Here is a 16,882-nt window from a genome sequence, read left to right as displayed (position 1 = left end):
TACTTTTTTAAACAATATTCATCATATAAATAAGTACTTTATAAGTACTTATAAAGCTGTTAAATAATTTACTTCTTACAACCTCAAGCATCTTATAGGTTAGGCAAACCTTCAGCAGCCCTATAAACACTTTGCTCCTTGCCTCTTCACCGAATTCGCATTGTCTTCATGTTTTCAGATAATAGAGAGAGAGGAAGAGGAAACAAGGATAACCCTAGCCCCTAACTAAAGCTGGGAGATGACTCCAGAATGCATTTAAAAATAAAATTTGCTTCCCTAAAGACTGGAACATTAACAATAATCTTGCATTGGCATTAGGGATTTCACCACTTTCACGTAAAATTGACAGAAGATGCAATGCAATGAAAATAAGCTCCTTAAAGTCTAAACTCAGTCTCAAGCTTTCAGTTAGGTCATGCGTGTACCTCTGTATACAGAACATGATGAAACATGTATCCCAAGTTGTCTCAGTTCATGGAAGCTGGAAAAGCTGTGGGGTTTTTTTGCTTTTTTTTTTGCCTTTTTTTTTTTTAATTTTAATAAGAACACTACAGTTTGTACATTTAATAATTTCATCTCTTAAATGGCACCCGCAAGAACACATTCCGGTAATCATTAAAAAATTAGACACAGTTAAATACAGCTTTTAGGATTCTAATCAAGATTGGAAAGATAAACAGACTGCTTAACTTTTGACAGCGCTCTATGATGTTCACCAGATAAAATACTGTGATGTTCAAAGTATTAAAAAAAAAAAAAAAAAAAAAAAAAACACCAAACAAACAGAATTCTTCTGAGGGTGTCATCTGGTGCTCATCTGACCCTCCACACTGAACTGATTCAACTCACTCCACAGAAAACAATTCACTAGTTTTGCCTCATTAGTTTGTTGCCAGTTTAGTAAACTGAAACTACTTATTACCAAGTTAGTCTTTGCTTTGCACAAGCAAAGAACAATAACACCAGGAGCAAGATCTTCCCTTTTCAGTGACTGTGGGTCACGTATCACAGCTTGAAACAACTCAACACTTCATCGTAAGTTTCTGAGACTTAGAAAAATCAAGACATAAAAAAGGAAGCCTCGAGAGAAAAGGAAGGAATCAAGGATTTGGGACAAGTTGCGTTATTTCTAGTTTTCTTGCTTTCTACATGCAGTTTATTCATTGATTTTTAATCACAGAATTGCCCTGGAAACACAAAGACACATAAATTTAGATTAAAATATTAATAATTTAATATGTAAGGCTTGGTTAAACAAACACTGGTAGTGAGGCAGTCCAAAAACTTCAAAATAAATCTGATATCCCTACTCTGCTTTAATGAAGAGATGAAGATGCATGCACATATCATACTACTATACATGCACAAATACTTAATTTTGCCATTTATAAATCTCCCAGTAAGGAACAACTCAGTGCACAAGTCCTTTCCTTTTCCAAGACTCCACTTCAGTTATTCACATGCACACATCACTGCTGTCCTTAGAAAGTGAACTTTTTAAAACTTGCTTTTAGTCACTCAGCAGCTCGTACTCAGATGGCACAACACCCTTCTCAACAAGAGATGGTGTCAGTCTCAATACAGCGCTGTATTACAATTTTAAGTATGAAGCAGACAAAACAATAATTGCCTAGTCAATCTTCTCCATTGCCACACACCACAGTAGAAAGCTAGAACTAGAATACAAAAATATTAACCTAGATACCATTAAATTTAAGAATATAAAGTGTATTCAGCCAGTTAACGAATACTAGCTTGATGAAGGAAAGGACATCATTCCCAGCAGTTCTACCAATTAAAAGCATGAAGAGCCTTAAATAAAACATTCCAGAGGCTCATAAATCTGTTTTTCACAAATCTGATGATGTTTCTTAAAAATATATCAATTCCATTTTGGCCAGGCAAAAAAGAATTAAGAAGAAAATTGTATTTTCCATAGTACTACAAGTTACTATTTTAGCTCAAGTTCAGGTTGCTGGCATCCCTAAAAATATAAAGGGCTGCACTTGGAATTATTATGTATTCTTATCCATCCACTGAAATGTTGTTTGGGCTTTTTTTAAAGTCATGAGTAGGCACAGAAAGGACATTTCATGGATCTTCCTCAACCATGCAGCTATTACATGGTTATCATAATCACAGAGAAACTCGGTGACACAGGGCCAGTTGGCTATGTTCCTGACAAACATTTCCCTACATCCATGAAAAGGAAAGCTGAACAAAACAATTACCACAGATTACTCTCAAATCATCACACATACATATTAGAGTTGCACGTGACTGAATAGCTAACAGAAGGTCCTGGTGAGAAATGCAGCAACACGATTCCTTCCATTTACAAATCAGGACACCAACGCCAGACTCAACCTTACAGAAACTTGTTCACAAATGTTTCTCTAGATTCAATCACACGATTAGCAGGGAAGAGTATTTCAATGTTTGCAGACCATTTTATGAAGCTTACATCCAAAGCAGCAGCTAGTAAATTCTACTTGCAGTGTAATTACCTCCTGCACAAACTATCCTATCAGCTTTTATGCTGCTGTACTAAGGAACAATATAAATATTTCCAAACTTACTGCATTCGCTGCTATGTGAAGAATAAACTCATTTTGGAAACATTCTTAACCTCAACCACTACAAAAGAATTTAACACCTTGATTATCCAAAGAATTTATTTTCTTCTTGAATAACATATGGATATAATTTTTAAAAATACACCATTATTTCCCAATTTTCTCTTCCTTTATGCCCCAAAAGAATATCTAAAATATTTATAGAAAAAGAGAGGACACTTGATGACACCATTATCCTTGTCTACACTAAGTTTCTCCCAGGAATCCAAAATTACCAATTGCCAAAAACTGAAGATCTACAAGGATCAGGTTAGGACTTGCTATTCTTTCATCATTTCCAAACCATTAGATTAATGGCAGTCAAGTGTGACCTCTTCAACTACTGAGTACTAGAGCACATTATCACAGAAGGAGTGTGGGTACCCTTCCCACCTCTATCATAAGCTGAAGAACCTGGTGTAGAAGATACCTATTCTCCACTGCGTTTCTGGTATAGCTGCAATTTCATATTACTTTAGAAATCCAGGGTTGCAGCAGAACATCTACCTCAGGATTCAGACTGTATTCCAAATGTTATCTGGATGTTTTCAGCTAGATTAGGAGGAAGAAAATTTTCATTCATCATCTCATTTTTATTACAGCCTTTTTTGCAATTTTTATTTCAAAGCACATAACTTTTTCAAAGTAGGAACAGAATGTACTTCAAACCAGAAATAGAATGTACAGTACCCAGTACAGGATCCAACCTTACAGTGGACTCTAAAGGTCCTATTTAACTCAAATGATGAGCCACACAAAGCTATTTAGTAAGAATCGTAGTGCTCTAGTGCACTAAAGGGGCCATAAGTAACTGTACAGTTTAAGTTTGACTTTAGTTTCACAAGTCAATTTTAAGCAGTAAAAGCTATCTTCTAAGAGTCCATTTAGATGTCTGCAGATAATCAGCATCTGTTTCTAATCAAAGCGAGATGATTACCAAATTAAAACTTTTAATTAGCATTTTGCATCATTTACAAACTGTTGTTCATTATGTTTATGAAGGTGAAAAGGGTCATACCAAGTGGCTGTATTTCTTCAAGCACATTTATTACTTCATTCCAACATTTTATAGAACATCATCACACCATATGTGCAAATCACAGAATCATAGAATGGTTTGAGTTGGAAGGGACCTTAAAGACCATGTAGTTCCAAGCCCCCTGCCATGGACAGGGACACCTTCCACTAGACCAGGTTGCTCAAAGCCCCATCCAACCTGGCCTTGAACATTGCCAGGGATGGGGCAGCCACAACCCCTCTGGGCAACCTGTTCCAGTGCCTCACCACCCTCACGGTAAAGAACTTTTTCCTTACATCTCATCTAAATCTACCTTCTTGCAGTTTAAAGCCATTACCCCTTGTCCTATCACTACACACCCTTGTAAAATGTCCCTCTCCAGCTTTCCTGTAGGCTCCTTTTAGGTACAGGCAGGCTGCTATAAGGTCTCCTCCAGAGCCTTCTCTTCTCCAGGCTGAACAACCCCAACTCTCTCAGCCTGTCTACACAGGAGAGGTGCTCCAGCCCTCTGATCATCTTCGTGGCCCTCCTCTGGACTCGCTCCAACAGGTCCGCATCCTTCTTATGTTGGGGGCCCCAGAGCTGAACGCAGTACTGCAGGTGGGGTCTCAGGAGAGCGGAGTAGAAGGGGAGAATCACCTCCCTCGACCTGCTGGTCACGCTTCCTTTAATGCAGCCCAGGATACGGCTGGCTTTCTGGGCTGCAGACGCACATCACTGGGTCCTGTTGAGCTTCTTGTCAACCAACACTCCCAAGTCCTTCTCCGCAGGGCTACTCTCTGCCCAGCCTGTATTTGTGCTTGGGATTGCCCTGATCCATGTGCAGGACCTTGCGCTTGGCCTTGTTAAACTTCATGAGGTTCGCACGGGCCCACCTTTCAAGTCTATCAAAGGCCCTCTGGATGGCAACCCTTCCCTCCAGCGTGTCAACCACACCACACAGCTTGGTGTCATCGGCAAACTTGCTGAGGGTGCGCTCGATTCCACTGTTCATGTCACTGACAAAGTTGTTAAACAGCACTGGTCCCAATACCGACCCCTGAGGAATGCTGCTTGTCACTGCTCTCCACTTGGACATCGAGCCATTGACCGCAACCCTTTGAGTGTGACCATCCAGCCAATTTCTTATCCACTGAGTGGTCCATCTGTCAAATCCATGTCTCTCCAATTTAGAGAGAAGGATGTTGTGCGGGACAGTGCCAAATGCTTTGCACAAGCCCAGGTAGATGACGCCCGTGGCTCTTCCCTTATCCACCAACGCTGTAACCCCATCGTAGAAGGCCACCAAATTTTTCAGACACAATTTGCCCCTTAGTGAAGCCATGCTGGCTGTCACCAATCACCTCCTTATTTTCCATGTGCCTCAGCACAGCTTCCAGGAGGATCCGCTCCACGATCTTGCTGGGCACAGAGGTGACACTAACTGTCCTATAGTTCCTTGGATCTTACTATTTTCCCTTTTTAAAAGTGGGGGTTATGTTTTCCCTTTTCCAATCAGTGGGAACTTCCCTGGACTGCCCCAATTTCTCAAATATGATGAATAGTGGCTTAGCCACTTCATCTGCCAGTTCCCTCAGGACCTGTGGGTGTACCTTATCAGGTCGCATGGACTTGTGCACCCTCAGGTTGCTTAGGTAGTCTTGAACCTGATCCTTTCCTACGGTGGGCAGTTCTTCATTCTCCCAGTCCCTGCCTTTGCCTTCTGTGACATGGGTGGTGTGACTGGAGCACTTGCCGGTGAAGACTGAAGCAAAAAAGTCGTTCAGTACCTCTGCCTTCTCCATGTCCCAGGTAACCAGGTCTCCCATTTCCTTCTGAAGAGGATGCACATTTTCCCTAGTCTTCCTTTTATCACCAATGTACCTATAGAAGCTTTTCTTGTTGCCCTTGATGTCCCTGACCAGATTTAATTGTCAGGGCTTTAGCTTTCCTAATCTGTTCCCTGGCTGCTCGGACAATTTCTCTGTATTCATCCCAAGCTACCTGTCCTTGCTTCCACCCTCTGCAGGCTTCCTTTTTGTGTTTGTGTTTGTCCAGGAGCTCCTTGATCATCCATGCAGGCCTCCTGCAACTAATAAACACATGCAACTAGAATTACTGCAGCAAAATGTTAGTTTTCTCCATGACTAATAGAAAGTCATGCTTATAGTTCAAGGATCCATTAGAGAAGGATAAATAAAGAACAACCCTCATCCATCCTGCCAGTGCACAAAAAAATGACAAGTGCCTGTTCTGTTCTCCCCTCCTTACAGGCAATGCTTCTCCCTCTTAGATTTATGAAATGTGTTTATATTCTCTAGCGAATCAAGCTTTATTAAAGAAGTCTGTAAGAGAATAATACAATTAATTTTAAGCCTAAATGTTTTAATTAAACCTCACCCCATCTACCCATCCCTCACAATGTTAGCTCACTAGAATGCTCAGTTGCTTTGCAATCAACCCAGTTATTTTGGGTTGCAGCCAGTTAGTAAGACTGCTTTGCAAAAGACATTACTTTACAAACAGACCTGCCAGTCGGCCAACCAAATCCTCGGACTGCAGTACAATGGCCTAAAGAGTACTACCTACTGGTTGAACCAGATTCCTACACTACTAATACTTTTGAGGAAAGAGGTCTCCCTAGGATTTTATTCCCCTAATACGTAACTACAGTCAACTACAAGAGGTAGCTATAAACCCAGATATTAATGGAGGTGTTTTTTTTTATCTGGCACAAATAACAATTTTAACAAAGGAACAGCCAACTCTCTGACAAAGCCACCACTTGGTTTCACTTAAATCTGTCTTTTGAAACTTGAATCATTAAACTGAGAAATGTATTACTTCCTTTGAAATTAAGTACTTTAGGATAAGAGTAACCTGTTACATTTTTATAGCGCTAATGGTATACATGTTTTGCTGAATTACTTAAACTCTAGCATTTAAAAAAAAAAAACACAAACAACTACTCCTAAGCCTTTCCACATACAATTTTGTTTTCTATTATGACTTTAAGCATGGAGTTAAGTAACAGAATACATATTTTTAGCTTACTTTGGCAATAAGGCACTATTCCCCAATTAGACATGCATCACTTCTGACATTTGCTGTCACCTCTAAGACAAGCATCATTGGTTTTCAAGCAAAGGGACAAACACAAGATTCAAGTAGCAGGAAATTACGATGAAATTCAGAACCATTTCCTTCACAAGTGCAAACTGCAGCCTACTTGGATATAGCTACCACTTCAGCTTGTGTCCTGGTTTCAGCTGGGATGGAATTACAGCTGGGATGGAATTAACTTTCTTCCTAGTAGCTGGTACAGTGCTACGTTTTGGATTCTGTATGAGAAGAATGTGGATAACACTCTGATCTTTTCAGTTGTTGCTAAGCAGTGTTTAGACTAAGTCAAGGATTTTTCAGCTTCTCCTGCCCAGCCAGCAAGAAGGCTGGAGGGGCACAAGAAGATGGCACAGGACAGAGCCAGGGCAGCTGGCCAAAGGGATACTCCATACCATGTGACATCATGCCCAGTATATAAACTCGGGGGAGTTGGCCTGCGGGGATCACTGCTTGGGAACTAACTGAGCATCAGTCAGCAAATGGTGAGCAATTGCATTGTGCATCACTTCTTTTTTATATTCCAATTCTTTTATTATTGTTGTTGTTATTTTATTATTGTTATTATTACCATTATTATTTTCTTCCCTTCTGTTCTATTAAACTGTTCTTATCTCAACCCATGAGTTTTACTTGTTTTTTCCCCCCCCGATTCTCTCCCCCATCCCACTGGGTGGAGGGAAAGTGAGCGAGCAGCTGCATGGTGCTTAGTTGCTGGCTGGGGTTAAAACATGACAGCATGGTGTAAGTTTCCACACAGTAAAATTAGGCTCTAGACAGTTTCCACATGTAAGCATTTTTCCCCATCCTGTTTGGGAAAGGAAGAAATATTATTTGATGCCTCTGAAACACAAAGCCATAAACCCAATCAGAAGAACATTTTGGTTTATATACCTGGTACCAAAATGGATAATTATAGTCACAGCCTTTTAGTGGCTAGACATGATATTGAGTATTTTCTTTTGCCTATATCTGTCCTTACTAAGGAAACAAACCAGTCCCATTCTCATTAATCCAAATCTGACTTTAGGATCTTCCGTACCCAATAAAGGCAGTCATAAAACATTTTTTCAAGAAGCTAAACTACAAATATTTATACAACTGCCCCACTACCGAGATACATGCTTTTGAAGAAAGCATAATAGTTATATCAGTAAGTCTCTCATAGGAGTGCTCTGATCATAAAAATGGAAATTAGAGAATTTTAATTTCTACTGCTTAAAGCCGCTAAAAAAGCACTTCAATAGCAACATCAAAGAGCTACTTTGGAAAAAAAAATTAACTCTAACACTAATGCATTTTGCTCTTTCCTTTTATTTTGCAGTGCTTTCCTCTCAAACGCTGGCAGATGCACTACAGAGCATTAGCTCCCCCACCTGACTATTCCCATCTGCTGTTCCTTCCCCATTACTATGATCCAAAGCATTTTATTAAAACAATGTGCTTTATAACAGCATTAAAAAAATTAAGATGGCTAATTTTGCAACAACTGGCAGTTACCCAAAAATAAGGCATCTAACCTAGAAGTTATAAAAAAGTCACAACATTTTTTTTAAATTTCAAGAGGCTTTTCAGAGGTGAAGAAGTTCTAAGATAATTTAAACAGGATTTTTTATGCTCTGTGGAGAAGAAACAGCAACACAGAAAGATGTATTCAAGAAGAAATATACTACACTTTGAAGTTTACTTCTTCTGCACACTGCAGAAAGATAACACACAACAGAAGCATTGCAGGGAATCTAAATTCAATTATACATCATCCTTATACCACTGATAAAGACATGATAATAACTATTAATTTTCATTTCTTGTGGAAGCAACAAAGAAGAAATACATCTGTTTCAAGGAACGAACAGTCTGAAGATAAGATGAAGGAACGGTCACAGGAAATCGGAACAGTCAAGATGCTGACTGATCATCACTGGAAAATAAATTTAAGATAAAACTTTACATTCTGTTCCACTCCACATTCCAGTATATCAAGTTAAATTCCTGGAAAGGTACAGCAACAAATCAAAGTATCTGATAGCACTTAGGAAGAAACACAGGAGACACGTAACAGCCCACATGGATCTGTCAAAAACTAATTGTGTTAAGCCAGTCTCACTGCCTTCATGACTGTGCAACAGTCCTCAAGGATGAGGTAATGAATACAGAGGTGCTGGGGACTTTGCAAGCAAAGCTGTGGAGTTTTTATGCACAAGGCAAACGAAACAACTGTCATCTTCAAAGTGCTACTGAAAGAGTCAAAGGCAAAAAGAGAAGAAATATATAGCATTTTGAAAGCAACCACCAAACTTTTTGGTCCACGTGAACAGAAGACAGACCCTTCAACAGCCCCCAGAGAGAGACAAAGTCTGACTGGTTAAGATGAACAAGTTTCATGGCAAGTTTGCGCAAAAACCAAGTGGAAAGTAACCAGAAGTTCACTGGATCTTCCAAATCAATACAAGATGTATCACCAACCTACAGAGAACTTCAGGTGCAGATGCTGAAAGGGTAGATATTTCATTTGATGTCTAAGAACAAGTGGTAGGTCTTAGACAGCTAAAATCATGCAAGGCAAAGCAGAAAATGGGTGAAATTCAGAATGAGGGCTTCAAAGGAGACACTTCTGACAGTGCCGAGAACATTATGGTGTTCTAAGGAAAAGTACAGCTTTGCTCAACTAAACATAAGCTAGGAGAACATCCACCAAAAGAGAAAGTGGGAAAGATATGACTAATTGAAAACAAAGAGCTAATAGCAAAAAAGTATTTTTAACTATCAGGTAAGGGTGGAGACCATAGTAACAGTGATACCACACATCCATGAAAAAGAAGAAAATTTGAAGAACTGAATCCTATTGTCCTCACCACAGAAACAGAACACACAAAGGGTAAGTTAAAAGAAAGTAACCAAAATATCCACAGCCATACACAGTGAGAGAAGAGAAGCATGACTGAATAGACTAGAAAGTAGTTTCAGTAGAGGAAGAAAAAGCTGTATCTGAGAAACACCAGAAAGACCTGAAGTTGAAGTTAGGACAAAGAAAAAGCAAGCATTAAAAATGCTACAGGCAGTTAATTTAGTGATGAAGTATTGAATACAATATTGGCAGGAGAGCTCATTACTTGCAAACAGATAGTGAATTTAAATCCTGTCAAAAGAAAGATTATGAACAGCTCAAGTACATTATCAGTTTCACTGAAGCAGACTATGGCATGGAAGAATCTCCCAGAATTTAAGAGCAAAATTAGGCATTGCTTCTGCTGAGATTTGTACACAGGAAGTAGGAGTCCAAGATGCTGAGATGGATAAGTTACAGAGGGATAAGTTACTTTCTGACAGGAGGACTAGACTGATTTGAGAAACAGGAGAGAATAGCGAAATAAGTATGGCAGGCCTATTCCAGGAATTAAAAGTTAAAGGTCCCAGAATATGTGGCAGTTGTCTAAAAATTAATTAGATAACTGATAGTTCCTATATGAAAAGTTCTATGAAAAGGCAATGAAGAGGAAAGTTCTGTTCATTGTCACTTTAGGGAGCATAAGGATTGAGCAACAGCTGAGGAAAAAGTCAAATTCATGGAAAGAAGGAAGTGTTAATAATTACAGAAATTAACACGTAAGTTAAATTCACAAGGAATGAAAAGAAAAATAATTTAGACTTCTGCTAGGAGAGTTTCCTTTTAGGGAAACTTTACTCCAAATACTAATTTACAGTAACTGGCATGTTAGTTACCAATCCAAGGGGACTCCACTTCTTAACTATTGAGCAAAGCGAAGATACCAGTATGACTAGGTAACTTTTGACCCAATTTCTCCTTTGAATGCTATAAAGCACCAGTTGGCATGTATTAGAAGAAAAAAAAAGTGTAAATAAAAATCTAAAGAGAATACCCTCGTCTCACTTTCCCAAAATATCTTAAAACAACTGCTGAAAGAAGCAGAATATATTAGAGGTGCCTATTTATATTTCAAAAACATACAGAAATCCAGCCTAAGATCTAGGAGTTACTGTGCAGTATGATATACATAGACACAGCCTTGAAAGGCAAGAAAAAGATAAACAGTATACATAGTGAAGGAAAGAATAAATTTACTCAATTTTTATGGCTTCAGGTTATCATCATTACAATTAATTACTTCCCCAGTGTTAGGTCCTGTAAGACCAAATACATGAACAATAGGAAGCTCAACACCTTAATTCAGGAATTTCTAGGAACACCAATAACCCAGATATCTTGCAGTTTTCCTCAAACTTACAGATGCATTGAAAGCTTTTCAATAACAACTTCTGGCAGTTGCCATAAATATTCTGATTATCTCAAAAAGGCTATCAGAATATCAAATCAATAAACTAGGATTTATCTCACACTATGAAGGTCTAAAAGCACTATTATAACAAAAAAAGTGTCAGTATCGTCATTTCTCAAGGACTTCTGATATGGGCATGCATAACCAGCTAAAAGAAAAACAGGAAAAGGACAAGTGAAAAGGTTGGGGTAGGAACAGAGGGACAAACGGGGTGGGGGGGCGGTGCATACATAGCAGGGCATGTGGAAAACCACACAGACAACCAATCTCACTGATAAAGTTACATGACAAAATGGGGCTCAAGCATAACGTCAACTGACCCCAAACAGGTCTTGTATCACAGTCTGACAGAAATAAAATCAGGTACTCCTAACACAAACAAAGCAAAACATCAGATGCCCACAGCTTGTGGCAAGAAAGAAAAATTACTTTCTAGTTAAAGTGCAAGTGTCACTTACCTGTAAAACCATTTACTTTATATAATTCCTTCATATATTGAAGAATTTACTCTGAGATTAAAATATTTTCTTCAATGACTATAATATTTAAAATATTCACTATATTTCCCTTTAAATATCTTAAAAATCTGTATTAGTGGTTTTTACTGCCAGAAACTGTCAGGCATCATTACTGTAATTACTCAGTTATAGTAAGATTTTAATGCTTTAATCTCCTAAATTAATGTAAATCTCAACCGCACACCTGTGTTTGCATATTCTCTTTGATGGGCGCTGTCACCTTAAATGTCAGCATTTACTTAACTCTTGAGTGCTCCTTAAGGATTTCCTGTGCTCCCTATGTGACTGACTTTGCGCATAGACTATTTAATGTGCCTTGAGAGCTGAAAATTACATGCCATATATAAAAAGCTTCAGTATTTATCTGGATGATGACAGCACTGTCCCCTAAAAATCTTTTTCTTTTTTTTTTTTTTTTTTTTTTTTGACTACATGAAGTATAGAATAGACTGAAAACATTCTGAAACACCTCCAGAACCATTCCATGTTTCTCCTGTTACTGTGATAGAAAATCATTCAATGTATCAGGGGGAAATACTCTTAACGTATAGATTAAAAATAAGCAAGCTTTAGAAACAGGGAACAGCTTATTATTTCTTGTTTACTGAAAAAAAAAAAACAAAACCAAACAATTATACAGCGGAATCTTCTGGATCCATGTGTGATGGGTTTTTTTAAAAAAAAACAAAAAGTTTAGTTTTGAGGCAAGACTATTAACCAGTATTTCAGACTCTTCTCCCTTAAGCAGTTCCCCAAAATTTAGTGCACACCTGATAGCAAGCCATCTATGAAGTATTACATAAAAAGTCAAGACAGAGAAGCTTAGAGACTGGGGTCCAGAAATTATAGTGTCAAATACGGATAAAATTAAGCTTTACTGAACAAGAGATCCGCAGAATTACTAAACAGAAAGTTTAGCAAAAGTTCCTTTATGTCCACTGGTCTAAGCTGAACAACTAGATGCTTTTTGCAAGACAGCAGGATTTTGACTAACATGAAGCAAACGCTATTCAAACAGCCATCTTCCCATGGAACAGGTAACATCAAGAGAAATACCCCACAACTGGCTATCCATTAGATGACACTGCTCTAAGAAAACTACATTTTAAATGAGCTAGTAAATACCTATAATACTACTTTATCAAAGTATTATTTCCTAGAAGTTATTATTGTAAAAGTGTCACGTAACAAATCCTGCTCCCAGACCAAGCCTAACCCCTCCCAAGTCAAGCCTAACCACTCCCAGGAAAACACATGGAAGGGACTTCTACCAAATAATGTATCATAGGGTGAGTGAGTGAGCGTGTGGTATGTGTATATAAAATCATTTCTGTTTGTCCCCAAAAGTTCTAACTACTGTCAAAGGTAAAGTTCAAAAGTTAAATTTCTTCAGTGTCTTTCCATTTCCTGGAAAAGAGGCTATATTGTAAACATCACCTTTGACAGTGTCCTGGTTTCAGCTGGGATTGAGTTAACTGTCTTCCTAGTAGCTGGCACAGTGCTGTGTTTTGAGTTCAGGATGAGAAGAATGTTGATAACACACTGATGTTTTCAGTTGTTGCTCAGTAGTGTTTAGACTATAGTCAAGGATTTTTCAGCTTCTCATGCCCAGCCAGGGCACAAGAAGTTGGCACAGGACACAACCAGGGCACCTGACCCAAACTGGCCAACGGTGTATTCCATACCATGGGACGTTCCATCCAGTTTAGGAACTGGGAAGTGGGGGCGGGGAATCGCCGCTGGGGGACTAGCTGGGTGTCGGTCGGCGGGTGGTGAGCAATTGCCCTGCGGATCATTTGTACATTCCAATCCTTTTATTACTACTGTTGTCATTTTATTAGTGTTATCATTATCATTATTAGTTTCTTCTTTTCTGTTCTATTAAACCGTTCTTATCTCAACCCACGAGTTTTACTTTTTTTTTTCCCCGATTTCCTCCCCCATCCCACTGAGTGAGCGGCTGCGGGGTGCTGAGTTGCTGGCTGGGGTTAAACCACGACAGACAGCATGGTTCAACCACAGCTTATTTCAGAGAAAACACAGGCTAAATTCTGAATTAAGTTCTTGTAACAATAATTTTGAGGCTGAAGCTATTCATCATGAAAGATGTACAAATGACTGTTAAGTTAGAAATCATCTTCAAAACTGAATCTGTTTTAAAGATATCTAAAAAAGTTTAAAACGTCTGAACAGCACAAATCTTAGATACTTTATTTTCTAATGCAATACCAACAGCTTTAAAGCTGTATAGAAAATAAATGATGGAAATGAACTAGTTAACACAACTAGTCCCAGATACTACAAAGTACACCAGTCTCTATTATTTTTGCACTATTTGCAGGCAAAGCAGCACTTCATTAAAACTCCCCACAACCCACCCACCCCCAAAAAAAAAGTTGAGGTTTGGTGTTCTGATAAAGAGCCTAATACTCATTACACTACACAATGATTTAACCAAAAGGAAAAAAAGAAAATAATTTCACTCCCAAACTCTGACCAAAAAGCAAAAGCTGAGGCAAGTTACTGGCAGAGATGTTGAATACATCCTCTCAGAATTTGAGACCATTGAGTTTTTCAAACTGAGAAGTAACAATAGTAAAATTTCAAATAATCCTCATCCATCTCTATTCTTGGGCATAACCTCAGCCCTTGCCACCAGTGACCTGACAACCTCTTCTCATCCTACCTAAAATATCCATGCTTAAACAAAAGGAAAAGACCACTGCCATTTATGTAACTTTTTTCCCCCCTACCACTTATAACTAACTGGAAGAATATCAGTTGTCAAAGGCTCCAGCAGGGTCCCAATCTCAATAACAGTCTACAAACAGCTACATCAGAGTTTAAAATAAAAGTGTAAATAATAAAAAATGTACAGAAGTTGCAACAAGAGAATCCCGTACATTCATGAGGCTGTCATCTCACACTATCATACAGTTACAATTAACAGCTCACCACATTTAAAAAAAAAAAGATAAAAGAGAGAATGAGGTTCATCGCTCCTGCTCCCCCACTTTTATTCTTGCTTTCCTTCTATCTCTTCCTTTCTTGACATTTTATTCAATACCACACACTCTACCTCTTGCCTATGCTGGCATAAATTGGTAGGATAATATAAACACTAATACTGCAGAGTACTGTAAAACTTTGAGCACCAAACCAATGTTCCAGTAGGCTGAGAAGCACCAGTCCAGGCATCTTCCACACTTGCCAGAAAACAGGCTGGCCAAAGCTATTTCCTACAAGAAATATAAATGCAATCTACCTGTTAGTAGTTCAAAAAAGTTTCTCAAATATAAACTCAAAGCAAACTTCCATTTTTTTCAGAAAGTCCAGGTTCCAGAGGCTTCTCACAGAAATACTAAAGATGGACTAACTTAATCCAGTGACAGCTTTGTAAAAACATTTCAAGGAAGACCCAAGGTTCAAATTTCCATAATTTATATTAAATGTAAAGAAGCTTATTTTCACAAACATCATAAAAATTTTAAATTATCATAATTCTATCCATGTTCAAGCACAATTTCATTACACCGAAGTCATAATCTTTAATCTGAGTACTTCGAACAGTTTATAGCCTTCCTTTTGCAAGTAAAGGGCATCTTTATAATCAGGTGAAACTCCCCAGAGCAAGTATTTACTTATTTCAATAAACCCTTTCCCATGTATTTTGGTCCATCAGCAATATAAATGTCAGTCACAGGACATAAGAAATCCTATTATAAAAATTAAAACATTCATTTTCATTAAATTTTCGTTCCAGAAAGCTCATGCTCTTTGACTAAAATTCTCTTTAATGAGATCAGAACTACTATCACTTCAAACTCTCCGCAGCTCTCATATAAAAAAATTCAAAAAGTCTAATATTTTTTTCTTCTAGTTGTTAACAACTTCATACTTCCCCAAAAAGTTATTTAGCAAGATCAATGGCGCTAAAGTCTCCAAAGAAGATCTTAACAGCCACTTAACTATTATCCCTGAGTGGGATTAAAACTTCTTGATTCTATAAAGCAATAGTTCTCAATCCATAATTCACAAAATCTCAGAAATTAGTTTGCAAAACCCCTGCAAAAAATTATATGAATACATGTCTCACTTTCTCATGCATGTAAGCAAACATGAAAAGGAGGGAAGTGACAGTTACTGAATTCTTAATGCTAGGTTCACTTTGTTGGTAGTGTAAATGAAGACAACTGTGACAAAACTATACAAGACAATCCACTTACTCCTCCTCCCCACAAAAAATTTGACCAGTTCTTAAATACTGAGAATCGCTTCTTACAGTGGTTCTTAGAACTGTTAACTGGAGAGATAGCTACACCAGACTACACTGAGGTCTGAACTTCAGCAGCTCTGGCCTATCTCAGATTACAATTCTGAAATGCAGAACCATTATCTAGAAAATGCAAGGCACCTGTCTTCTCTTTAAAGAAATTTAACTAACTTTCTTAGGATAACTTAAGCAATTAAAATTTCATAGTAGAATTTCTATACATTTACCAATATAAAAACTGAACTGTAATACCAGAACTGAATTCCTTTTCCTGAAGACCATCCTTGTTTTCTAACAGGTGGAGCACAAAGTTTGATTTCCATCTTGATTTATGCACAGTAAGGCACGAAAACATTGTAACTTCTAACAGAGAAGTATGAAGAGCATAGTTAGTCTTCATTTCCTTTTTAAAGCCTTTTACAAATACAACATTGAGAAAAAGAAAACTGCTTTTACAGCAGCCTTACTTTTTAGTGGCCCCTACATAACACCATAGAGTTTAGACCCGTTTCAGATACGTATGGAATTCCTTAGTAATATTTGAATATTTTATACATGATAGTGCAAGGAGGGATTAGTTTTGCTTAAATTCCCACTATTCCCGCTGGAATTGGAGGGGGGGCAGGGAATAGAAGCAGGGAAGTAGATTTTCAATGAAATGATGCTTTTTTGCCTCAACAGGCATAAGAAAGTAATACCTTCTTAATCATTTTGACATATTGAAGGCACATTCAATAGCACAGAACCAAACTAGCTGTTGGTCATACTCCTAGCTATTTCCAGCAACCTGCAAACATTAATTTATTCTCACAAGCCTGAATGCTGAAACTGCGACAGCACAATATGAGACTGGGGAATAAGCAAAGGAAATACAGCTCCACAAACACAGCGCTCACTGAAAGGTCTGTTGAACCAGGGAATGACATTTCTAATAGTCTCCTGAAGACCCAGGAAAGCCCATGTGTTACTGTTTAGCTAGACAAATTTATTCTCAACATTGCACAAGCCATTTTTCATACTGTTTAGCTAGACAAATTCATTCTCAACATTGCACAAGCCAT

At 38.1% G+C, this 16,882-nt stretch overlaps 1 protein-coding gene across 4 annotated transcripts in view; it reads right to left on the bottom strand.

The window, feature by feature from the left end:
• PRIM2 (DNA primase subunit 2) overlaps positions 1–16,882 on the bottom strand; it is a 136,696-nt gene that overhangs the window by 109,600 nt on the left and 10,214 nt on the right. Inside the window, exon 5 of one of the 4 annotated variants that reach the window (XM_049818291.1) lies at positions 5,080–5,704. The exons of the other annotated variants lie outside the window; for them this stretch is intronic. Coding sequence (XP_049674248.1) covers positions 5,603–5,704 — 102 coding nt within the window. The 3' untranslated portion in view covers positions 5,080–5,602. Of the gene's footprint in view, positions 1–5,079; positions 5,705–16,882 lie in introns of those variants that run through there. 4 annotated transcript variants of the gene reach the window in all.

Source organism: Accipiter gentilis, chromosome 15, assembly GCF_929443795.1.
Source record: "Accipiter gentilis chromosome 15, bAccGen1.1, whole genome shotgun sequence".
Classification (NCBI taxonomy): domain Eukaryota; kingdom Metazoa; phylum Chordata; class Aves; order Accipitriformes; family Accipitridae; genus Astur; species Astur gentilis.
The sequence above is the reverse complement of the archived record's forward strand: the minus strand, read 5'-3'. Positions and strand labels throughout refer to the sequence as shown.